The 25,215-nt window shown below is 45.8% G+C and overlaps 1 protein-coding gene across 4 annotated transcripts in view; it reads left to right on the top strand.

Moving 5' to 3' along the window:
• The window catches only part of LOC138392139 (signal transducer and activator of transcription 5B), a 61,673-nt gene that overhangs the window by 31,783 nt on the left and 4,675 nt on the right, over nt 1-25,215 (top strand). For 3 of the 4 annotated variants that reach the window (XM_069482552.1, XM_069482550.1, XM_069482553.1), the window contains exons 2-16: nt 5,591-5,728; nt 10,047-10,203; nt 11,689-11,778; nt 12,679-12,853; nt 15,718-15,848; nt 16,099-16,250; nt 16,716-16,871; nt 17,297-17,476; nt 17,822-17,909; nt 18,004-18,126; nt 18,688-18,780; nt 21,050-21,256; nt 22,424-22,518; nt 22,609-22,739; nt 23,618-23,788. In XM_069482552.1, the coding sequence (XP_069338653.1) occupies nt 5,601-5,728; nt 10,047-10,203; nt 11,689-11,778; nt 12,679-12,853; nt 15,718-15,848; nt 16,099-16,250; nt 16,716-16,871; nt 17,297-17,476; nt 17,822-17,909; nt 18,004-18,126; nt 18,688-18,780; nt 21,050-21,256; nt 22,424-22,518; nt 22,609-22,739; nt 23,618-23,788 (2,077 nt within the window). In that variant the 5' untranslated portion in view covers nt 5,591-5,600. Of the gene's footprint in view, nt 1-5,590; nt 5,729-10,046; nt 10,204-11,688; nt 11,779-12,678; nt 12,854-15,717; nt 15,849-16,098; nt 16,251-16,715; nt 16,872-17,296; nt 17,477-17,821; nt 17,910-18,003; nt 18,127-18,687; nt 18,781-21,049; nt 21,257-22,423; nt 22,519-22,608; nt 22,740-23,617; nt 23,797-25,215 lie in introns of all 4 variants that reach the window. The other variant, XM_069482554.1, reaches the window with a different exon arrangement.

Raw genomic sequence — 25,215 nt, 5'->3', positions numbered from 1 at the left:
ACCACCAGTCTACTTTCTGTCTCTATGGATTTGCCTATTCTGGACATTTCATAAAAGTGGAATTTAAAATATGTTGCCTTTTATGTCTGTCACTTTGCATAATGTGTTCAAGGTTCATCCATACCGTAACATGTATAGTAATATCTGAATAATATTCCATTTTATCCATTTTACTTATCCACTGATATCCATATTATCCATTTATCCATTGGTGGACATTTGGGTTGTTTTCACTTTTTGGCTATTATGAATAATCCTGCTATGAACATTTGTGTACAGATTTTTAAGTGGACATATGTTTTAAATTCTCTTAGGATATACTTAGAAATGGAACTACTCGATCATATAGTAATTCTATGTTTAACCTTTTATGGAACTGCCAGTTTGTTTTCCAAAATTGCTACACCATTTTACAATCCTACTTAATCTTGCCGAACCTCAATTTCCTTGTCTATAAACTGGGGACAATAATAGTGCCTACCTCCCAGGGTTTTTTGTAAGGATTAAATAAGTAGGTTCATAGAAGCACTTGCTATAAATAATATAGTAAGTGCTCAGTAAATGTTAGCTCTTAAATCTGGTGGTGGATAATAACAACACTGATAAATGTTATTTTATTTCTCAACCTTATTATTTCTGGTTTATTTTTATTAAATGAATTGAAATATTTGTTGTGGATAATTCATAAAGCAGTATAATAAATGAAAACTTCACATTTCATTAGTTGTCTTTTGTACTTTAATTAGTAGGAGTCATCAGATATGTCCTTAAAAGGAATGGGTAAAGTCACAGCTCCCTGCTGGCTTAGTCACACATCTGAATGGGTGGTTTATTATTATGATTATTGTTTTTAGAGTTTAGTGTATATGTGGCAAAGGGTTGTTACACCACCCTTCACCCTTCACAATTCTAAGTTCTCTCATTGAGAAGTAAGAGCACAGAGCTCACAGAGCCTTTCCACTACTTCCCAACAGTTCTTATCTGTAGAAGTCCTTGTGCCAGTGAAATTGATTAAGAAATAGAAATACCAGCTGGGCATGGAGTCTCACACCTGTAATCCTAGCACTCTAGGAGGCTGAGGTGGAAGGATCGCTTGAGGGCAGGAGTTGGAGACTAGCCTGAGCAAGAGCAAGACCCCATCTCTACTAAAAATAGGTGTACCTGTAGTCTCAGCTACTTGGGAGGCTGAGACAGGAGGATCGCTTGAGCTCAGGAGTTTGAGGTTGCTGTGAGCTAGGCTGATGCCATGACACTCTAGCCCTGGCAATAGAACAAGACTCTGTCTCAAAAAAAAAAAAAAAAAAAAAAAGAAATATAAATAACATCATTCATTCATTTATGAGACAGGATCTCACTCTGTCGCCCAGGCTAGAGTGCAGTGGTGTCATCATAGCTCACTGCAACCTCAAACTCCTGGCTCCAGTGATTCTCCTGCCTCAGCCTCCCAAGTAGCTGAGACTACAGGTGCATGCCACTACACCCAGCTAAGTTTTGTATTTTTTTGTACAGATGGGGTCTCACTCTGTTGCCCAGCTTGGTCTCAAACTCCTGGGCTCAAGCAGTCCTCCCACCTGGGCCTCCCAAAATGCTAGAATTACAAGTGTGAGCCACCAGGCCTAACTGAATACAATCGTTTAAAAGGAAGGTAAAGTTTATACTGCAAGATATTGGTTAAGGAGAAGGATAGCAAGAGCTACTTGTGGACTTTGGAAAGGAAGTTCATTAAATTGAGTTAAAATTGGAGACGGGGATTGTAACTTTAAGGTAATAGTAAGAAAAATAGTGAGCACACGGATGTGGTAGCTCACGCCTGTAATCCCGGCTCCCAGTGTTCGGAGGCCAAGGTGGGAGGATTGCTTGAAGCCAGGAGTTCAAGACCACCCTAAGCAACATAGTGAAACCCTGTCTCTACAAAAAAAATTTTTAAAAATAGCTGGGCATAGTGGCCAGTGCCTATAGTCTTGGCTACTTGGGAGGCTGAGGCAGGAAGATCACTGGAGCCCAGGAGTTTGAGATTGTAGTGAGCTAGGATGACACCACCACTGCACCCCAGCCTGGGTGACAGAGCAAGACCCTGTCTCTAAAAAGAAAAAAAAAAAATAGTACTTACAGAGCATGTACTATGAGCCAGGCACTATTTTAAGTATTTATACAAAACTAACTCATTCTTATGACAACCCCCTAAGGGGTGTAAGTATTATTATTCCCATTTTACAAATAAGAAAACTGAGGCAGAGAGAGGTTTAAGTGGTTAAATCTTTTGCGGAATAATATTTAGGTGAGTTCAGCATTATCTCAAAAATTTTTACCCCATTGTAGAGACTTTGCCGCTGGGGTAAGATGGGGGCAGGGGTGATGGGATGGAGAATGAAAATCATAGAATCTTTAAATTATACACATGAACCCAGCAAAGCAAATCTCTACATACACATTAAACCCTCACTCCCACCCCAAGCAAAAATTCATTCTCTTAGTTGACAGATGTGTATTGGACCCTTCTAATGTCAGACCCTCCATACTTCTCCCTCCCCACAGTGGTGGCAAGACCTTGGCCACAGTGTTCTAGAAGTCTTCAGAGAGAGTAACGTTTTTGTTTGTAAAAGTTTATATTTTACTTTTAGAAAGGGAAGGCATCTGATAAAAAGGTAATTATTGCTGATGCAAAATTATCCTTAAATCCAACGTACCTGTGTCATTTATTTACGTAGTAGACATTCATTTCTATAGTTTTTGGTAAGCCTGTAACATTGTGGGCTATTAGACTTTGGAACTTTTATTAACAAGCGCCTGAGGGCCCGATTTATTTGGTACTCCCAGCCCTTGGATACATCCAGATGTGTAAGGTTGCGGTAGAGACCTTATGCTTTCAGAAAGTAGCATAAGCATGCTTTCTGTATCCAAGGCTGTTTTCGGTTGTTTTGGAATACTTGTGAACACTAAGAGTGCAACTAAGCCGAGCTCAAAGAGTTCTCATCTTTGGCCTAAAAATAAGATTGTGAATCCATTTCCCAGTCTTTAGACAATCCCCTGTGATGATTTACCAAAGATACAAACCACTTCCCTTGTCAGAGCATCACGCATTTAAGATGGAGCTGCCTGTAAATAAGCAGAAGGGAGCGTGTCCAGGGACAGAGGGCAGTCACTGCAGATGGGGAGTAGCATTTGGTGGCTGGATGAATGCTAGTGGGTTGGGACAGGGAATCAGCACATACCAGGTATGGAGATAGCATAACAATCAGGTGAAGAGATTTTACTTAGATTTTAGGTTATATTCATATAATTGGGGGAAAAGTTGTGTTTCTCTCGCTGGGTATTTAAATGTTTATGACAGGTGTGGTGGCTCGTGCCTATAATCCCAGCACCTTGGGAGGCCAAGTCATAAGGATTGCTTGAGGCTAGGAGTTTGAGACCAGCCTGGGCAACATAACAAGACCCTGTCTCTACAAAAAATAAAAAAATTAGCCAGGAGTAATGACGTGCGCCTGTAGTCCCGGCTACTCAAGCCTGAGGCGGGAAGATTTTTTGAGCCCAGGAGTTCGAGACTTCAGTGAGCTGTGATTGCACCACTGTACTCTAGCCTGGGCGACAGAGCAAAACCCTATTTCAAAAAAACAAAAAACAAGTATACGATAAACGCCAGGAAGTGATAAATGATAAGAAGAAAAATAAAGCAGATTAAGAGGATAGAGAGTAACCAGAATGCTATTTTATTTGGGTGGACTAGGAAGGAATCTCTGAGGAGATAAATATGTTCACACAGTTTTCTGTCTTTTGTCTTGTGGGTCAGTTCAGCTCACAAATGCACATGCAAGAACAGGTTTGTATCTGTTGGTGCTGTTCACACATTAAGAGAGCTATGGTGAGGTCCTACTTCTCTCTTATTCTTTACCACTAAGAAAGATTAATACCTAAACTCTTCATTCCTTCGTCATTCTTCCTCATACGTAAGTGCCTAAGCACCTTCCTCCATCCATCACTTTATTGTTCATCCAAAAATGATGATTTAGTATCTGTTTTGATTTTCCAAAACCTTGGGATATGATTCATTTGATTAAAATTATATTGTGCAATTAAATGCCTTCCAGATGTTTGATTATAAAGTGGAATTGCTTCTGGAGAGAGCTCTTTTATCCAAGTCTTTCTTCTGGTGAACTCACAGTCATTGAAATTTGATGTCTTGGGTGATCTTACAGTGATCCTAGCCTTAATGCCTAAAAGCCCTAAATAAAGCTGTACACTGCTCAAGTGTTCTATAGCATTGCACAAGTCTAAAATAGGTAACTGGCCCCCGCCCCACACACATACACCTCATTGTTGGCTAACTGACTTGTTCCATAAATAGCTCAGTGTTACATGATCAGACAACTAGAACTATCAGGGAAGGGATTTTTGTTTCCTAACACACATGTGCAGTCTCTGGTAGTAAACAAAATCCAAGTCCAATTCCCTGGACCCTAACTGTAACATAGTTCTTAGGAGAATTGTGCAAATCAGTAGTCCAATCATTCTGGACAGAATTCAAGATAACCCTGCCTTACACCAAATTCCACATTATGGAAAATAGCGTGAGAGCAAGATTCAGTTTTAGTTCCCGCAGTTGCATGAAGTAATGTTTCTGCCCCAGTCTGGTTAATCTGAGAGTCTCTGCCGAGTGAGTTAAAAATTGTCAGTTGAATCTGAGGAGACATCATGGTAGTTTTATAAATTTGTTTTTCTGAATATCAAAAGCATGTTTAAAAAACCTGTCTACTATTGGAGTGTACTGATTCTTGTTTCTGACTCTTAGTTGGAATGCATTGTTTTTGTGTCTGAAAGATTTTTTAATGCTATAATTTAACACTGAGGTCCCTGAACCCCAGTCCGTAGACTGTTAGGGACTGGGCCGCAGAGCTCCTCGCACCCCCACGCCGAACCATCCATGGGAAAATTGTCTTCCATGAAACTGGTCCCTGGTGCCAGAAAGGTTGGGGACCGCTGAACAGAACATTGCTTCATAAATTCCTTAGAAGTAACTTAGAAAGTGAACCTTGGGGCATTTTTCCAGATAAATCTGTGCTCTTTGAGTGCAAAACATTGCTGCTTAGGTAACTCATACGTAGGGTTCCATCCGTGCTTTCGGTATTTTCTCTTTTCTTTTACTGGGCTCTTTTTCAAGATGGCAGTATGTTTATTACATTTCTTAAGGTCAAAAATACCAAATCTAAAACACATGATTTTTTAAAAAATCTCTCTGCTAATTATCTATTATTACTGTTAAAATGCTGCTTACCATTGCTGACAATTTTGAACAAAAGTATCTAATATGTCTATGATATTGAAGTTAATAGCAGTTCTTTCCCTAATGCTGATTTTGTATTTTTGTTTATAAGTTCAGTACATTTTATAGTCAGAGCTTCATAGACCCAGTTGTGGGCCTTTCCATGGCCATGCTGAATGTCTACATTTTGAAATTTTAAAGCTAATATTCAGTTTAAGAATACTGTCTTTAGTCTACCAAAAGGGCTAAAAACGTTTACTTTTGTAACTGTGTGAATATTTGAAAGGGGAGTAAAGAAAAAAACAACCAAAACACTGATTGTTTGTTCAACAGATTGTAAACCATGGCTGTGTGGATACAAGCTCAGCAGCTCCAAGGAGAGGCCCTTCATCAGATGCAGGCGTTATATGGCCAACATTTCCCCATTGAGGTGCGGCATTATTTATCCCAGTGGATTGAAAGCCAAGCTTGGTAGGTGAACAGAGATTTTCATATCATTTTGTCAAACACAAGAATATTGAAGTTTGATTAGAAAGATGTCATGATGTTGATTTCATTGATTCATTGATTGATTTTTTTTTTTTTTTTTTTTTTTTTGAGACAGAGTCTCACTTTGTTGCCCAGGCTAGAGTGAGTGCCGTGGCGTCAGCTTAGCTCACAGCAACCTCAGACTCCTGGGCTTAAGCGATCCTACTGCCTCAGCCTCCCGAGTAGCTGGGACTACAGGCATGCGCCACTATGCCCGGCTAATTTTTCTATATATGTTTTTAGTTGTCCGTATAATTTCTTTCTATTTTTAGTAGAGACGGGGTCTCGCTCTTGCTCAGGCTGGTCTCGAACTCCTGACCTTGAGCGATCCACCCCCCTCAGCCTCCCAGAGTGCTAGGATTACAGGCGTGAGCCACCGCGCCCGGCCTCATTGATTGATTGAGATAGAGTCTCGCTCTGTTGCCCAGGCTAGAGTGCCATGGTGTCAGCTTAGCTCACAGCAACCTCAAACTCCTGAGCTCAAGGGATCCTCCTGCCTGAGCCTCCCAGGTAGCTGTGACTGCAGGCATGCTCCACGACGCCTGGCTAATTTTTTCTATTTTTAGTAGAGACCAGGTCTCGATCTTGCTCAGGCTGGTCTCAAACTCCTGACCTCAAGCAATCCTCCTGCTTTGGCCTCCCAGAGTGCTAGGATTACAGGTGTAAGCCACCGTGCATGGCCTGATTTTAAAAGTTGTGTTTAAAAAAATGTTTTATGTGATTCATTTGATCCCATCTTATAATAAATTTAGGAAGATGGAATAACTTGGGATTTTAAAAGCAGGATTTGTTCCTTTTTTTTTTTTTGAGACAGAGTCTCGGTCTTACTCCGTCACCCAGGCTAGAATGCAGTGGCAGCAAGATAACTCACTGCAACCTCAAACTCCTGGGCTCAAGCAATCCTCCTGCCTCAGCTGCCCGAATAGCTGGGACTACAGGAGCGCATCACTGTGCCTGGATAATTATGCCTGACTAATTTTTTTCTATTTTTTGTAGAGATGGGGTCTCACTCTTGCTCAGGCTGCTCTCGAATTCCTGACAAGCAATCCTCCCACCTCGGCCTCCCAGAGTGCTAGGCTTACAGGTGTGAGCCACCTCACCTGGCCAGGACTTTTTCCCTTTAATATTATAATAATAAATACTGGCTGGGTATGATGGTTCACACCTTAATTCCACACTCTGGGAGGCCAGGGCAGGAGGTTTGCTTGAGGCCAGGAGTTTAAGATCAGCCTGGAAAACACAGTGAGAACGAATCTCTACAAAAAATTAGCTGGGTGTTGTGGCTTGAGTCCAGGAATTTGAGGTTACAGTGAGCTATGATCAGGCCGCTGTACTCCAGCCTGGGTGACAGAGACCCCATCTCTTACCAAAAAAAAAAAAAGGTAAATACTGGCTAAAAGCATTAGAATATTGCTGTTAATAAAGAGCAATCACCAAATATGTTTTGAGTGCCTATGGCATATCCAGCAGTGTCACAGGTAGTAGAGTATATAATGAAAAAATTAAAGCCCTTGTCTCCAAAGAATTGTTTCACCTGGCCTGGTGGCACATACCTATAGTCCCAGCTACTCGGGAGGCTGACGTGGGAGGATCAGTTGAGCCCAGGAGTTCCAGGCCAGCCTGGCAACATAGTGGGACCCTGTCTCTTAGGGAAAAAAAAAAAAAAAGAAAAGGCAGAGAATTTAGTGTTTGATGGGGTAGATAAGGTATGAATATGCATATAATTTTATTGTAATTTATTAAATGTAAATTATTTCACATTTATTAAATTAATGAATGTATATCTAACAAAATTAATATTTAATAAAATAAATTATTTAACAGCAGAGACATTGGTGTTTTTTAATTTATATGTATTTTATATGTACACAGAAAGACGAAAAGAAAATATAGCAAAATATTAACAATAATTACATTTTAGTGGTAGATTTAAGAAGCATTTTAATTTTTCTTTATTTTCCAAATTACCGATTACTATTTAGGGGAAGGGGGAGTTGTTTTAACATTCTGTTAGAATTAGTACAATGCATCTGACAGCACAGTTTTTTAATTGACACCATTATTTACACACCAGGCAGCAGGTTATACACTGTCCTGCTCCGGGCCTGGGAGCTTGTTGGTTGGTGACAGTCTGCCAGTCCCTCTGACATAGGTACTTCAGACCGCCACCATCGTGGGCAGGGGTCCTCTTCAACAGCCCCTGGGAGAAGCCAGCCCTGATGCTACTGTTTGAAGAGGGCCACGTACCTGTCTGTGATGTTGCCTTGGAATAATTGCTATTGCGCGACAGCAGCAGATTTCTGTTCAGAAACTAGAGAGCAACCAACCAAAGGCGGGCAATTTTCTAGGCAATTAAAAAAAATCTCAGCTTCATGTAATTAAGTGAGGAAAAAACCGAGCTACATATGAGAATGTCAACTGCACCTTGTTTGGTGCTTTTCCACTCCCTTTTCGTTTTCTTTTCTGTTTTAATGATCGGGAAGATGTAGAAAAACATTAGCAGGCAGTTTCTGTTCATTTACAGTTTCACTTAGCAGATTTCCCATGTAGTCTTCTTACTGAGTGTTAACAGACTCGTGTTGATACTAAGGAAAACCTGAATTTTACTTAGTTTTGGTTTTCTTCAGAATGTAGAGATTTTAATTAAAAATATTCAATTCTTCATGTTAAAGCTGCCTAATGAAGTCTCTCTCTCTCTCTTTTTTTTTTTTTTTTTTTTTTTTGAGAGCCAGAGTTTTGCTCTGCTGCCCAGGCTGGAGTGCAGTGGCACCATCATAGCTCACTGCAGCCTCCAACTCCTGGGCTCAAGAGATCCTCCTGCCTCAGGCTCCCGAGTAGCTGGGACTACAGGAGCAAGCTACCACACCTGGCCAATGTTTCTATTTTTTTGTAGAGACAGGTTCTTGCTATGTTGCCCAGGCTGGTCTTGAACTCCTGGGCTCAAGTGATCCTCCTGCCTCGGCTTCCCAGAGTGCTGGGATTACAGGTGTGAACCACCATGCCTGGGTCTGTCTTTGTTTTTTTTTTTAGCAAAGAATTAAGGTTTCAAGTAAAGAACTGGTACTTGACTTCAGTGAATTTTGCTCGGATACTAGATCCTCTCAAGACAGGGTGCCCCAGACCAGGAACACTATTGTCCATAGGCACAGAGGTGCAGGGCTGCCCCTCAGTCCTTCCAGAGTTTTATTTAGTGCTTATTTTATTTAATACATAGAACATATTTGTTTAGAATTTGACTTTCTTTATTGCCTTCCCAAGGTGCAGATGTGGGTGTACTACTTGATGAAGTGCAGTATTGATGTTTTGGTATACCTGTTTGTGCCTCTGTCTGAAATCAGTTGCTAACTAACTAACTTCAGGGATTTAGGGATGACAGAGCCTTTCAGCTACCACTATCTTGTCTGGCTCCAGACCTTGTCGGCAGTAACTGCATGTTATTTCAGTCTGACAGCTGTTTAGTTTCTTCGGTGAGCTAATAATTTAGCACTGCCCAGCAGCAATTGTTGCCTAAGTTATGGAAACGAAGGAAGGAGGAAAGAAAGAAGGGAGGAAGACCATCCCATCCCTGTCACCAGCCAAATGGCTGTGAATTAACACAGAGTCCGTAGACTGGTTTATCTCGTCCACTGCAAGTTAGCACTGCCTACGGGTCCCAGATCTGCAGCGAGTGATACAAATGTCGGACTTGTAGGCACCTTCTTCCTTAACGTCTCATTTCCAGGGCTTCTTAGAAATAGCAATAATGTGTTTCACCTGCCTCTGCTTAAGAACTACTCCATGTGAAATGAGCAACACAGACATTGAACTTGTTGAGGCTGCAAAGAACTCGTAGAAGGGTCTTGACCTTGTGCTCCCTTTACACACTTGAGGGGTGTGAATAGCAAACAAAATAAATAGAAAATTATCCGAGTCCTTACTTCCTTCAGAGCATGCAAGGCACTGTGCTTTTCCCGTCAGTTCTAGGCGCAGAGATCGCATAAGCACCAGAGCAAGTCAGTAGGAGGAAGGAGAATGGGCATTATGTTGTTTCAAAAAAAAGAAAAAGAAAAAAATACACTGTACAATCCAATTAAGATAATTAGTAGATTACAGATAGATTGATGTAGGCATTTATTCCGTTTATGCTGAGCTGTTTCTTAAAATTTGCATTGAGCATTAAGAAGAAATCTTTAGTCAAAGAAAAAGTGTGATATGTTGAGGCTGCATTTGTACAGGCTCATGTGCATGTATATATACAGATTATGTAATTTTTTTCCCCTAGGGACTCAATAGATCTTGATAATCCACAGGAGAACATTAAGGCCACCCAGCTCCTGGAGGGCCTGGTGCAAGAGCTGCAGAAGAAGGCGGAGCACCAGGTGGGGGAAGATGGGTTTTTACTGAAGATCAAGCTGGGGCACTACGCCACGCAGCTCCAGGTGGGTGTGGACCCGGGGCACACTTAATTCTTGTCCTGCGGGGGGCTTATTCCTTCTTTGAGTGCTTCCTAGAGAGACTTTCCTTCTCTTCTTCAAGCCAACATTATTGAATTATATGTTACATGCACAAGGTTTTTATGGTTTGGTTTTGTGGTTGTGGACTTCTTTTAAAAAGCCTTTTTATTTGCAAATAAATTTAAAACTTATAGACAGCTGCAGGAATGACACAAAATCCTTACCTATGCCCAGATTCACCTAATGCTGACATTTGCTTTGACCTATTCTCCCTGCTCTCTCTCTTTGCACACACACACAGACACACACATTCTTCAGTCACTTGAGAGTAAGTTGCACACATCACGTCCCTGCACCCCTAAGTAACTCAGTGTGCATTTTCTAAAAATGTGAACCTTCTCTTACACTTATCAACTTCAGTGAATTTAACATTGATACCATACTTTTAGGTACTCTTCTGTATTTTCATTTTGTCAACTAACTCAAAAGTATTGTTTAGGGCATTTTTCCTCCTCCAGCCTGGGGTCCAGTCCAAGGTTACATATTGCATCTAGTAGTCACATCTCTTTCATCTCCTTTGATGTGGAATCATTTTGCAACTTTACTTTGTCTTTCATTACATTGACATTTTAAAATAATTCTCCCTACTTTTTAAAGATAAAATGTTCCTCATTTGGGGTTTGTCTGATGTTTTCTCATGCTGAGATTCACATCATGTATCTCTGGTCAGAATTCCAAATACAGTCAGCCCTCCGAGTCCGGGGGTTCCGCATCCTTGGATTCAACCAACTGCAGATGGAAAATATTCAGGGAAAAAATAATAATAAAAAGTAACAATACAACAATAAAAAATACAAATAAAAAACAATCTGCTATAACAACTATTTACATAACATTTACGTTGCATTAGGTGTAATAAATAATTGAGATGATTTAAAGTGGACAGGAGGATGTGCGTAGGTTATGTGGAAATACTACATCATTTTATATCAGGGACTTGAGCAACCATGGATTTTGTTATCTGAGGGGGGTCCTGGAACCAGTCCCCCCTGGATACCAAGGGACAACTCTGAGTGATTTGTCCTTCTTAGAGTGTCACATCCAGAGACATGCAATGTCCATCTGCCCCTCGTTGGTGATAATAATTTTGATGGCCTAATCAAGATGGTGTAAAGTTTATCCTCTGTTGTGGCTTTTTTAAAACTTATTTATCCTGTTTCCAAGAATGTTGCCCAAGTCCTTGAGGCAAATTAAGATGCAGGAAATAAAACAATCTTACCTTTTCACTGTAATTGGGTTTTCTACAATGTGCTTTCTTGTTCTTGTTGGAATTGGGGGAGCGGCGTCTCTTATGCCTATGCCATCATGTCCCCAGGAGTCCTCTCCATCAGGAGGCCCCTGTCCTGAGGCAGGGTTAGACCCTGTAGCAGGGAGGGGGACAAAGTGACATCTGTTCTCGGATTCTTTCAGAGCACATACAACCGCTGCCCCATGGAGCTGGTCCGCTGCATCCGCCATATCCTCTACAATGAACAGAGGCTGGTCCGAGAAGCCAACAATGTGAGTGTCCCGTGGTGTGGGGAGGGGAGTTGGGAGGTCCTTGCTTACCCACCTCTCTCTGGACCCAACTCTGTCAAGGGGACTCATTATGCACCTCTTGGTATCTCCTTAAAGTGAACATTGTCCTAAGGGGCACAAAGGAAATAGAAGACGTGGTCTCTGATCTTAAATGATTTATAACCTTGATGAGATTGCAACCACAAAACAATATGAACAAGTGCAAAATAATGTAACCCCAGCTGAATAATTTTTTAGTAAAGGCACGCTCATGTTCAGGTGAGGTTCCTTAGGAAAAACTACTTGGCCCCCTGAGCCAGGTGTTGAGGGAACGGTGTCACTTAAATGACTGGGTCCACAGAGGTCTTGCTTACGCCTCCCCCATAACTTCATCGGGGCACCTTCAGGATGCTGGTGGGAGGTCTGACCTCTTCCATGCCGGATCAAATTACTCCATCACAAGACATCTTGAGTGAGGACACAGATGACGTGTGTTCACACACCCCTGTTCCCCACTGTGTCCCCAGTGTTTAGCACAGTCGTGGCCCTGGGCCAGTGAATGGATGTGGGGTGGGGGGCAGCATCATTAGCTGGGAAACCCACGTAACTCAACCCAGAATACGATGAGTTCTAGTCTCTCCGAAGGGAATTGGATGGATCCTCCTTGGGATGCTCTAGTGGAGGCTAGATCTGAAACAGAAGTTTCTACAATGCTTCATGAAGGTGCTGTGATCTGTCAGATCACCTGTTTTTCCCACTCCACCCCCATGCTCATTCCAACTCAAACGTTAGCTTTTGGGGGCTTGGGCCAGTGTAGGAGCTGACACAGGCTTTTCCTGGGGACTGAGACCTAAGGTCCCTCCCTTCCCCGCTGCCCCGCACTCTCCCCGGGCCTGCCTGCAGGGCAGCTCTCCGGCTGGAAGTCTTGCGGACGCCATGTCCCAGAAGCACCTTCAGATCAACCAGACGTTTGAGGAGCTGCGACTGGTCACGCAGGACACAGAGAATGAGCTGAAGAAGCTGCAGCAGACGCAGGAGTACTTCATCATCCAGTACCAGGAGAGCCTGAGGATCCAGGGTGAGGCGGGGCGGCGGCTGCCGTGTGCTGCGGGGTGGGAGCAGGACCAGAAAGCAGCTCGGGTCAGACTGGAGGAGAACCCCTTTCCCATTCTGAGGTGTTGACCTTTCTCTGAGTAGCCGGGAATCATCTGCATTGAAGACGGTGCTGGGAGGGTGAGGCTTAGAAACAGAAGACGTACTTGCCATTGGAGACTGTGGGATCTCACTTGGCTTCCCACACCCGGGAGTCCTGGGCGGCTGGGGAAGGCCTTTCCTGTTTTGGGAAGGAGCTCATAGTCTAAATAAACAGTACTAGAGCCCGCACGGTGGTGTGCACCTGTAGTCCCAGCTACTCGGGAGGCCAAGGTGGGACTATTGCATGAGCCTAGGAGGTCAAGACCAGCCTGGGCAACATAGCAAGACCCTGTCTCATTAGATAGACAGATAAATGCATAGATAGAACCAGATATAATACTTTTGTATATAGGAGGTATTTTATAGATGTTGCTTTACTGAAGTGATAATAGAAATTATATAGTTGCATGTTTAAAAACCCCTTTCTAAGTAGGGACAGTATAAAGGTGAATGCAAACTTTAGCCTTTGAGGTCTTAGCCCAGTGTAGGAGCTGGCACAGGCTTTTCCTGGGGACTGAGACCCAAGGTCTCTCTCTTCCCCACTGCCCCGCACATTTAATGTTCCATGCAGTTGTTCAAAGAGGCTTCCTGGGACAGAATACACTCATGCACCTTTGGTAGCCTTTGTAAACAAAGCTCCCCTAGCTTGGTACTTGTGTGCACAGAGAATTACAGTCAGGTTTGAGGGTGTGGAGTCCCACCAGCGCCCCCTCTTGGCCTCTAGCAATTTGGCAGTTAGTTTTCTCTCTCTCTGCTCACGTGCCCCCTCACAACCTCCCAGAAGCCTGGGCTCAACCAGCCCGCCTGTAGAAACACACACCACACACATGGCACGTGCTCCTCTGCCACCGTGTGTGTGGGCTCCATCTTATAACTGTAGTGATACTAGTTTACTCTCTGTCTTCCCCACTAGACTATGCATCACTGAGAAGGGATCTTTAACTCTGTACCCTGAGGCCAGCACATTGCCTGAACATCATATATTGAATAAACGCTGGCAGGATGATTCTAGCAGGTCTTCCTCCACTCGGAATCTATCCCAGACTGAACCCAGAAAAGGAGCAGCCCCTTGTGAGAGTAGGAACAGGAATTTCGGACCATTATTTCTACCCAAGTCCTTTGACTGTTGATGGTGTACTTGGTTTTCTGTTTCCTGTGCGTGGGATTAGGTTGGATTCTGGTTTGGGTTTGTGCCGTCGTGCAGTGTCAGTTCAGTCTCCTTTATCGAGCTCATGAATCAGAGACACAGACTGGGGCTCTGCCTGTGCCCGGGAAGGCTCAGCTCCCTCCAGTGGAGCAGGACAGCTGCCCCACGTCTCCCTGGCCTCCTGCCCAGAAGCTGCTGCAGATTTCCAGGAGGGACTAGGAGGGTCCTTGCAGGACCCCCGAGGTGGCTGTCCAGCCTACTCGGATACGCTCTGTGCCTGACGATGCTGTTCTGCTCAGCACCCTGCAGTGAGATGGAAACCATCTCTCTAAGTCCCAGGTCTGGGCTTTTCCTGGCCGTCTCGAGTTGCTTTTGTCTGTCCCAGCTGGTGCATTCCATGGGCAGGGACGAGGTCAGTGCCACATGGCCCTCGGAGGCCAACCAGGAACGCGACCAAGACGTGCCGACGCGCACATCTTCTCGACTCAGGGGGGCGAGGACGTGGGCTGCTCAGAAAGGTTGTTGACGGGAGCAGCAGTCCCGGCAGCTGGGATGGTGCTTGTCTCTGTGAGGGAGGGATGGGCTGCAAGCTAGGGAGGTACACAGGTGGCAGTAACTGTGGGAACGTCTGATTTCTTAGGCTGGGTTCTCGATACACAGGTGTTCCTTGTATTACTCTTGGCACCTTCCATGTGTCTTGAGTATTGCATGGTAGCTATTTTGAAAGCAGTTAACAAGGCTGCCCCACTCCCTGTTCCTGCCCTGGCTGGGATTCCTCACACCAGCGTGGGGAGAAGCTGCCCCCCCACCCTCGCTTTCCTCAGGGGGTCCTGGACACTCTCCCTTCTCTGTCCGTCTGTCTCTGAGCTCACAGCGACCAGCCTGGACAGACGTGTCAGGCACCTTCCAGCACCCGGAGAAACTCCTTCCCTGAGGAGAGACTCTGGGGCAGGGGACAGGGCGGAGCCGCTGGGGCAGGGGCCTCCCTGGGGGGCTTTGCTGTGGGCAGGAGGGGGCTGAGCAGCCGCTGGTCTCTGTCACCCTTTCATTCCCGTCCCGTCGCCCGTGACCGAGAAGGACAATCTCACACAGACCTGCGCCTGCCGGGCTGTTCCTCCAGCACCTTCTGTTTCATCACTTATTTCCTCTTCAGCTGCCCTCTGAGGCAGGTGCCGCCACTCTCCCGATTTACACTCGGGGAGACCGAGGCACGGGAAAGTAAAGTGATTTGCCCAAGTTGGCCCAGCTAGTGAGAGTCGCGGGCGCACTTCGCACCTGGGCAGCCCGGCTCCAGGCTGGGCCCGTGAGCGGGGTTGGCGGCCCCTGTGTGGGGCAGTGGCAGGCGGGAGACGGGCAGGATTCGCCCTGGGCTGCACTGCGAGTGCCCCGGGGGCCGCTCAGAGTGAGGGGGCCGGTGACAGGGCCCGGGGCTGCCTTCTGAGTCGTTCACCTCGGCAGCCCGGCTGTCAGGAACCCCGACTTGCCCTTGACGGGATGTCTGACCCCCTGAGGGTCCTGCCGCAGAGCAGGTGAGTGGGCTCCTCTGGGCTCGTGCCGGACGCTGGGAGATGACGGTCGTGGTGTCCTGTCCCCTCCTCTAGCTCAGTTTGCCCAGCTGGCCCAGCTGAGCCCCCAGGAGCGCCTGAGCCGGGAGACGGCCCTGCAGCAGAAGCAGGTGTCCCTGGAGGCCTGGCTGCAGCGCGAGGCCCAGACGCTGCAGCAGTACCGCGTGGTGAGTGGGTGCCGGGTCCCTCCTCCCAGGCATGGAGCGCCACGTTCTGCGTCTCTGGGACCCGACAGAGGGTAGAGTGGGGATGAGAGCGGGACCCAGGAGAGCAGGGGTCCAGATCCGTCTTTCCTGGGGGCGGGGTGAGGGGGAGCAGGTCGGGGGAGGCCTGGCCCGGGCCCTGCCATTGCTGAGCGGGGCCCTGCAGAGTTGTCTGTGGAGCCCAGCAGGGCCTGCTGTCCCCACCTTTCTGCAGGAGCTGGCCGAGAAGCACCAGAAGACCCTGCAGCTGCTGCGGAAGCAGCAGACCATCATTCTGGACGACGAGCTGATCCAGTGGAAGCGGCGGCAGCAGCTGGCCGGGAACGGCGGGCCCCCCGAGGGCAGCCTGGACGTGCTGCAGTCCTGGTAATGGGCACGGTTGGCGCATGGGGCAGGCAGGGGCCGGGGGTGGCACCAGCTGCTTCTGCCTCCTGCGCTGGCACGTGCAGCAGGCCCCCTCGGCCTTGTGACAGCTCTTATTTCACCAGCGGGCCTCGCTCCTGATACAGACCTTGGTCCCCCATCGGTGCCACCTCCCCCAGGAGGGGAGTCACTGTCCTGGGGAACGTGGCGGGGCTGGCGTGTGCAGTGTCACTCTGGCTGGTTGGGCCTAAGTCCGGGTCACCCTGCTGGGTATTTCTCTGCACTTCTGAAAGGCAGGGAGCTCTGCTCCACAGGGTAGGAGGCACGGGGAAAGCACAACGCCCAGTGCTGGGTGAGGGTGGAGCTGTGTCTTGGGGGTTCTCCCCAGACCGGGAGCCTCCCAGCCTCTGGCCTGGGGTCTGGGGGAGAAGCCGTCATCCTCCTGTTGGTCTTGGGGCTCCCGTGCAGGTGTGAGAAGTTGGCTGAGATCATCTGGCAGAACCGGCAGCAGATCCGCAGGGCCGAGCACCTCTGCCAGCAGCTGCCCATCCCCGGGCCAGTGGAGGAGATGCTGGCTGAGGTCAATGCCACCATCACAGACATCATCTCAGCCCTGGTGACCAGGTGACTGCTGCCTCTCGGCCACACCCAGCGGGGCAGGGCCAGCTCCCATTGCGGGGTTTATGGGGTGTGAGGGCAGCAGGGCTTTCCAGACCAGGAGCTCTGCTTCCCTCCTGTCTCTCTCTGCCTCGCCCCTGCCCGCTCCACCTCCAGTTGCTGCGGCTGCTGGCACCGCCCTTGCCCAGTATGTACTGTGGACACCACAGGAGGTGCCCTGAGGCCCTGCAGCCCCTGCCGGCTGCTGAGTCCCTGTCCCTCCCTCTCCCCACCATCTCCTGCCTCCTGGAGTGGGGGGCAGCGCTGTGCCACCTGCTGTTCCTTCACCTGCTGAGCCCATGGGAGGCAGCCCCCCCCAACACACAGAGAGCCCTGGAGCCCTTTCCCTGAGGCAGCATCTCATGGTCCGTGTGGTCACTGTGTCCCCGCAGCACGTTCATCATCGAGAAGCAGCCTCCTCAGGTCCTGAAGACCCAGACCAAGTTCGCAGCCACCGTGCGCCTGCTGGTGGGCGGGAAGCTGAATGTGCACATGAACCCCCCCCAGGTGAAGGCCACCATCATCAGCGAGCAGCAGGCCAAGTCCCTGCTCAAGAATGAGAACACCCGCAAGTAATTGTGCTGCTTCTCACTCCCTGCACTTTTCCTTGTGTCCTTGCGGTAGGAAGAAAGTCCTTCTGCCTGTTGTGTTTGCCCTTCTAACCTCTCTGGATCTCAGAGAACAGATATCAGGAGCTTCTCCTGTGAACTGTCTTCCGTGACGATCATATGATTTCATTTCATTTACCAGGGATACATCCAAGAAAATCACTTGTATATTTTATACATGCTAACATTTCCTCTAACTGACCTACACTTTTGGCAAACTGCATTTCCTCCTACCCCAAATATACTCTTTCCCCCGTGTATGCAGCGACCCCGGCGTGGGTTTAGAGATGTTGTCTGTCTGATTTACAGTGATTACAGCGGTGAGATCTTGAACAACTGCTGTGTCATGGAGTATCACCAAGCTATGGGCACCCTCAGCGCCCACTTCAGGAACATGGTGAGGCTGGGAGGCGAAGAGGAATGAAATTTCTCTGGTTCTTTGAGGCCAACGACTCTCATTTTATGTTTCATCTCATATCTGTCCTTTGCAGTCCCTGAAACGAATTAAGAGGTCTGACCGTCGTGGAGCAGAGTCGGTAACGGAAGAAAAATTTACAATCCTGTTTGAATCACAGTTCAGTGTTGGTGGAAATGAACTGGTTTTTCAAGTCAAGGTGAAGCCCTTCCTGTGCTCTGTGTGTGTGTGTGTGCATGTACCTCATGTCACAAAAGAACTGTTTTTATTACGTAGAGTCTTCTTTTTGACTGACAAACAGAAAATGGGGTGACCTCATTCTTAGAACTGTAGCTCTTAGATTCTTTTAAGATGTGAACAATAATGAACTGAAATAGCCAGCGTGACAGGGAAACAACGGATCATGAGAAACATTGCTCAGGATGAATCTGAGTCAACGTCGTCGTACGTTTTAAACATTGGTGACTTGTCTTTTTTCCCAAGAAATGTCTCCATACTCTTTCTCTTTTGTCTCTCTTGTTCTCCATGTAACTTTGAGAAACTTACTCCATCCTTCAGCAGCGTGGCTTGTTAAACACCTAAAATTTCTAGATTGTGCCAGTGTGAAAAGTCATATTATTCCTGGAATCATTCAGACTCTGTGTCTGAGAGTGACATTTTCCTTAAGAAAAGGAAAGTGTTGTGATTATAAGAACAAAAGAAGAGAAGGAGAAGAACTTGAGGCTTGTGGGCACTCAGCTCCTCAACTGTGTCTTTTTAGACCCTGTCCCTCCCAGTGGTGGTAATCGTGCACGGCAGCCAGGACAACAACGCGACGGCCACCGTTCTCTGGGACAATGCTTTCGCAGAGCCTGTGAGTGGATTTCTTGGGCGTGTGGGCCTCAGGATCTCGGCGCTGGTGTCATGAATCTCTTTCGTGTATTATCCTCTCACCCCCCACCAGAAAAAGTATAGAAAGAAATGCTGCTTTCCTTAGTGGGAGGCGGAACAGAAGGAACGTGGAAAGTAGGAAGAACCAGGGCTTGGCGTCAGGCCAGGGTTTGAATTCAGGCTCTACCACTTCCTCACTCTGTGACCACAGGCGGTTCCCTTTGCCTCCCTGAGTTTGAGTTTCCTGTAAGGGTCTGCAACACGGGGACAGTGATGCTTCGTGGCATTGTTAGGAAGGTTAAATGAGATAACATAGAAAATTCTTGTCATACAGCCCGTGGCTGAAAGCAGGAGTGGGATTTGGGACCCCAGGTTCCTTCTGGACTTTAGATCTCTCAAGAGGTTACTTCAGCTCAGAAGTTGCTCCATGTCATCTTCCTCCTAATAAATGAGATGCCATTAAATGTCGTTTCCAAATTTTTAGATTCTATGGTTCATTCCAGGTCTTTTTCATGAAGACTAAGATGCTTTGTCTCAAGGAACAGATATAATTTTGTGGGTTTGTGCACCTGAATACTATCCAAATAGCACTGGTGTGCTGCGGATGAGCACTTTCAAAATGCTTCAGTAGACAAGGGGCTATGTGTTATCCCCTAAAAGCATGATAAAAGGGTTATTATTTGGGACATTAAAGTATGTCTTTCTATAATGGCTACATGAAGAGTCTTAATATTCCCAGCAGTCCTCTTTTGGAGAACAATATTTTAGTATAAAGGTGAGATTTTTTTTATCAGAGATTCTACCATACTTGGGCTTCTAAACCCCAGTTGGAGGCTCCTTTTTGAACATATCTGCCTACAGCTTGTCCTGATAAGCCTCCTAGAGGAGATGGTCACGTCTTCTCTGATTTCCTTCCCTGCCTGTCCATAGCTCTAACTCTGCGTAACTTTGGCATCTTCTGCAGCATGTAATTACCCAAGTATCTTGTCTAAATAAATAAGCATTTTTAAAATTTTCAGTTATGCTAATGACTAGTGTACATCTTGTGCTATTTTAAAACAACTACTTGTGGAAATTTATTCTACAGATAAATCTGCATGTGTCAAATAACATAAGTACATTGCAGCATTGTTTATGATAGCTAGAGCTCAGAGGCTGTTATATATTAATAGATGCCTGTTTGTGTGGGTCTGTTGAAATTTCTTTATGTGCTGATACGAGATCTCCCAGATATAGTATTAAGTGAAAAGAACATGCAGAACATGTGGATTTTATGCTACCATTTGCATAAAAAAGGAAAGGAAAAATTATATGTAATTGCTGGCATGCATAGATTATCTTTGGCGGTATGTACAAGAAACTAGGTTAGATGCCTTTGAGGAAAAGAGCTGGGTCTCTGGGAGACAGGGATAGGGAAGTGACTTGTCAGTATACCCATATGTGCTTTTTGGATTTTATATCATGAGAAGAATTTCCTATTCAAAAAAAAAAAAATTTTCGAACCATGCACTTGTAGTCCTAGCTACTCCAGAGGCTGAGGTGGGAGGATCATTTGAGCCCAGGAGTTTGAGGCTGCCGTGAGCTATAAGTGTGCCACTGCACTCCATCCAGCCCGAGCAACAGAGCAAGACCATGTCGCCAAAAAAATCAAAGTAAAATAAATGAAATAAAAAATAAAAATGTCATAATAAAACTTAAAAAGTAGTATGGCTGAATGGGATAAAAAGCAGTTTATTAAAAATTCACATTCTAACCTCTTTCTCAATAAAGTTGTCCAACTCGAAATTTCCAGCGTTGCATACCAAGACGTTTCACTCTGAGCTAGAGTTCTTGGCAGGAGTCGAAGGCAGGCATTAGTACACTGTGCACACACATGCACGCATCCTCCCTCTCTCTACCTAAGCAACCAGTGTTAGAGTTCTATGTTCCCAAGTGCTTTACCACAGAAGGGCCAGGCCTTGATTATGTTTTGTTTTTGTGGCCATTAGAACGTAGGATTGGACTGTAGGTTCAGCAGCTCGTTTACAAAGCGGCACAGGCAGCACGAGCTCACCTTCTAGTTGTGTATAAAGCAGGTAAGATGGAACCTTCTGCCTGTCGCAGAACTGCACACCCCAAGAAAGTTCAAATTTATTCTCAGGCTCCGCAAGACAAATGTTCATAACTACTTCCAGCCATCGATTGTTTTTCTTTTGTGGCTTGAGGGAATAAGTCGTGTTTTCTCATAAGATGCTGGCTTCCCTCCCTCTCAGGGCAGGGTGCCATTTGCCGTGCCCGACAAAGTGCTGTGGCCGCAGCTGTGCGAGGCGCTCAACATGAAATTCAAGGCCGAAGTGCAGAGCAACCGGGGCCTGACCAAGGAGAACCTCGTGTTCCTGGCGCAGAAACTGTTCAACAGCAGCAGCAGCCACCTCGAGGACTACAACAGCATGTCCGTGTCCTGGTCCCAGTTCAACAGGGTGAGGAGCCCGGGCCCTCAGCTGCTGTTAGATCTAGATCAGTGCTTCTGGCGCCCTCCAGGAGTCTCCCTGCAACGGGTCCTTGTTCTTCCTGTCTCTAATAAAATGTCCCCAAAGCGATAGAAGCGTCTGAATAGATGGACAACTTGACAGCTATTCAGGTCTCGTGTACAAAATTCCATCTTTGCGCATTCTGAGTAAGTTGGGCTCTATGTGCCGTTAGTGCATTTTCTCCCCTTATAAAGGAAACAGAGCAAAGCAAACGGCGGCGCTGTCACTCAGGAGAAGCGAGGCTTTTGAGATGATCGAATCCCGGGGCTCTGTCCCATTCGCTCTCTGGTGTTTGCTGGTGTATGATGCCAGGGCAGGCTCCCATGGGACCCTCAGCCCATAAAACAGGGTGCTCATGAAAGAAACTTCTCCAACGTGTGGTAATTCAGATGTCACAAGTCAAATCTTTTTTCGGAGATAGCCAAGTGTTTTAAATGTCCTTAGGTCAGAGGGCCCCACGGTCTGAGTCTTTTAAAGAGTTTTGTGTTAACAAGTTGGCCAACAGTTTTGCTGATAGGTTTGATAAGAGAAGCAGGAGGTCTCAGTCGTCTATCTTTGCCGTTGCAGTAGGGCCCCTTCCTCCCGATAGAACCAGGTAACTAACTGTATCTTGCTGATGACCGTTGGGAACATCTGTGTGATGAAGCCACACCCATGGCCTTACAATGTGATCTAATCCAGTTCATACTTACAAATCAGCTGGGCATCTTGTTAAAAGGCAGGCTGTGATTCAGCAGGTCTGAGATGAAGCCTGAAAATTTTGCATTTCTCAGAAGCTCCCGGGGCGATGCTAAAGCTACTGGTCATAGACCAGACATCAAAAATAGCCAGGGACCAGTCAGCCCAGATCCAGGTGAAAGTGTTTGTGTTAACAGCAGGAGTCCACTGGTTGTTGGCAATGACACTTTGGTATTTTCCCCTCCCTCCCTCTTTTCCTCTCCATTTCCGTGTTTGGTTGTAGGGCCATTAGGTGAAACTCTGGCAGGCATTTATATGTGTGTGCTTCTGGCAGTGCAATGTTTGTTTTCCATTCCATTTCTCCAGTTAAAATATGTGTAGATAATATTCCAAGGGTTACTCTTACGTTCTTGTGTTCATTGTTGTATCTCCAACCAGGAGAATTTACCAGGACGGAATTACACTTTCTGGCAGTGGTTTGATGGTGTGATGGAAGTGCTAAAAAAACACCTCAAGCCTCATTGGAACGATGGGTGAGAATTGTCATTTCCCAATAGAGGGTGAAGGTCTTCTTTCTGGCATTGATACGTCGTCACACTCTGCTTCTGTCCTTTGTGATTCAGGGCCATTCTGGGGTTCGTGAACAAGCAACAGGCCCATGACCTGCTCATTAACAAGCCAGATGGGACCTTCCTGCTGAGATTCAGTGATTCGGAAATTGGTGGCATCACCATTGCGTGGAAGTTTGATTCTCGTGGGTGCCCATCCCTTTTTTTTTTTTTTTTTAAGACATATCTTGGCTTTGTGTCCAAAGTTAGTTGCTTTTGTTGCAAAATTACTTTAGCAGACAATTTATTGAGTACTTATTTGTTGGGGACAGTACTAATTATGGGAGACACAAATGTATAACCATGACATAGCTGCTCATAATACAGCAGCCTATGAAAAGTATTATGATGGGAACCACAGTTACTAATTTCGGGAAACGTGAAAGTATAGCCATGACATGGGTATCTGTGATACAGCAGTCGATGCGGAGCTCATTCGCCTCCCTCTTGAAATGTTGGCCTCTTTGCCACCCAGCCTGGAGTTTATTTCAGTGAAGAACTACTTTGATGACTTTGAGTCCTTCGAGTAGTAACAATATGCTATTTCAGTCATTCCTTTATCCTAATTGACATAAGGGTGTCTCCATTGACCATTTCCATCCGAGAATGTGAGTTCTTTCCTCTGACAGTAAGAGTAGCTTGCAAGTTTGTTTTTTGTGACATAAAGATTTTGATATGCTTTCTCTGGCTATGGGCTTGCTTCCCAGCTCTCTCACCCACCTTTGTATGGGAAACCAGGGGTTGGGGTCTATAAGAACTGTTTCTTCTAGTAGGGGGTGGACTCCTGCTTGAACTTGAAATTCCCTGAGGTCACTGGGTCTCTAGGGAAGTCAGGTGCGTGTTACCTGCTTATACGCCCAGGGCTTTTAAAAACTACTTTGTCTATAACCCGTGGTAATTTTAAAGTGGAGACTCCTATTGGGGCAATTTTAATGGTGAGCTTGAATTTGTAGTATATTTGGGTTTTAAAATTTCTCATTTGGAAATCGTGTTTAGAATGGGATTGTTCTGTTTATTGATCCAGAGGAGAGGATGTTTTGGAATCTGATGCCTTTCACCACCAGAGACTTCTCCATCCGGTCCCTGGCCGACCGCCTGGGGGACTTGAATTACCTTATCTACGTGTTTCCTGATCGGCCCAAAGATGAAGTGTACTCCAAATACTACACGCCCGTGCCCTGCGAGCCTGCCACTGGTAACAATGTTCGCATTCTGAATTGATTTCGTTGCGATCTGGGGTTTATTTGTGTGTGAGTGTGTGTGTGTGAGATCTCTCTTGCATGAAAACCTACACAGTGAGCACCCAGTTCCTGCTGCCTGAGCTTTCTCCAGGGCAGACATAAACCTGTATTCCTTAGTCGTACCAAAAATACATCTGCCACTAATCCCAAATATCAAATCGAAGGAAACAAATTGCTTTTAATACAAGGTTAGACCAAACAAAATTAGGAAGGCAAAATTTTGTTTTTCAAAACAGATAGTTTTATGGCTTTCCCAGCCTAGAAGTATTACATATTTATTGTAAAATTTGAGAAAACACATAACAGCATGAAAAAGAAAGCAGACATCACACCCCACGTCTGCCGTGTAGAGATGAACCTTTGTAAACAATTACTCTTCCACTCCCTATAGATACGGGTCCTTCCTTCATCCTGTCACCCGGTGCCTATTGAATGCTTCCTGTGTGGAGGTTACAATCTAGTAGCAGAAAGAAGACCATAAATACATAAACAAATATATCTATTTAGCAATAGATGCTCTGAAGAAAAAGCAAGGTAGAGGGATAGAGAAGTGTCAGGAAGGAGGATGGAGGTAGCGTCTCATGAGGAAGTGATGTTTGAATAGACCTGAAGGAAGTGATGAAGCTGGTCATACTACGATCTAGAGGAAAACCATTCTAGGGCAAGGGGTCTGGGGTGGGAGTGAGCTTTGAGAGTCTGAAAAGCCTCAGGAGGGCCCGAGAAGCTCGAGCTGTTGAGCAGAGAAGGAAGTCGCAGGAGCCGAGGTCGGGGCACGGCAGGCCGTGGAGTCCACGGTGACAGGTTGGGCTTTGCATCATGGCCGTACATGGTCTTTTGTGACCTGATTCTTTTTTCCGCTTAAAAATATATCCTAGGCAGAGTTACAGCTCAGTAAATGCAGTCTTCCAACATCACTTTGACAGTTGCATAGAATCCCATGGTACGGCCATTCCAGGATGTGTTCCGTGTTGGTTATTTAAGATACTTACAACTTAAGTTATTCCCATGTTTTGTTAGGATTAATGTTGAAATAACCTGGTAACCGGCATCTTGTTCAACTGTTTCCTTGAGATAAATACCTAAAGTAGAATTTGTGTCAAAGGGTATGTACTATTTAACCTTTTTGACACATCTTTCCAGAGTTGCCCTCCAGAAAGCAGAATCCCTTTTCAAGCCACACATTAGGGAATCTCCTTCTCCATCCTCCCGCCAACCCGAGGTTCCAGTCATTGCTTTCATGTCTGCTGGTTTGATTAGCATAAAGATGGTACCTTATTGGTCTTATTCTCATTTGTTTGATTCTAGGTAAAGCCAAACATCTTTTCATATGATAACAATAAGAATAATAAATAGAATAATAAAATCATAGTAGCAGCTAACA

This window comes from Eulemur rufifrons, chromosome 9 (assembly GCF_041146395.1).
Source record: "Eulemur rufifrons isolate Redbay chromosome 9, OSU_ERuf_1, whole genome shotgun sequence".
NCBI classification, from domain to species: domain Eukaryota; kingdom Metazoa; phylum Chordata; class Mammalia; order Primates; family Lemuridae; genus Eulemur; species Eulemur rufifrons.
This window is presented reverse-complemented; position numbering and strand designations above follow the sequence as displayed.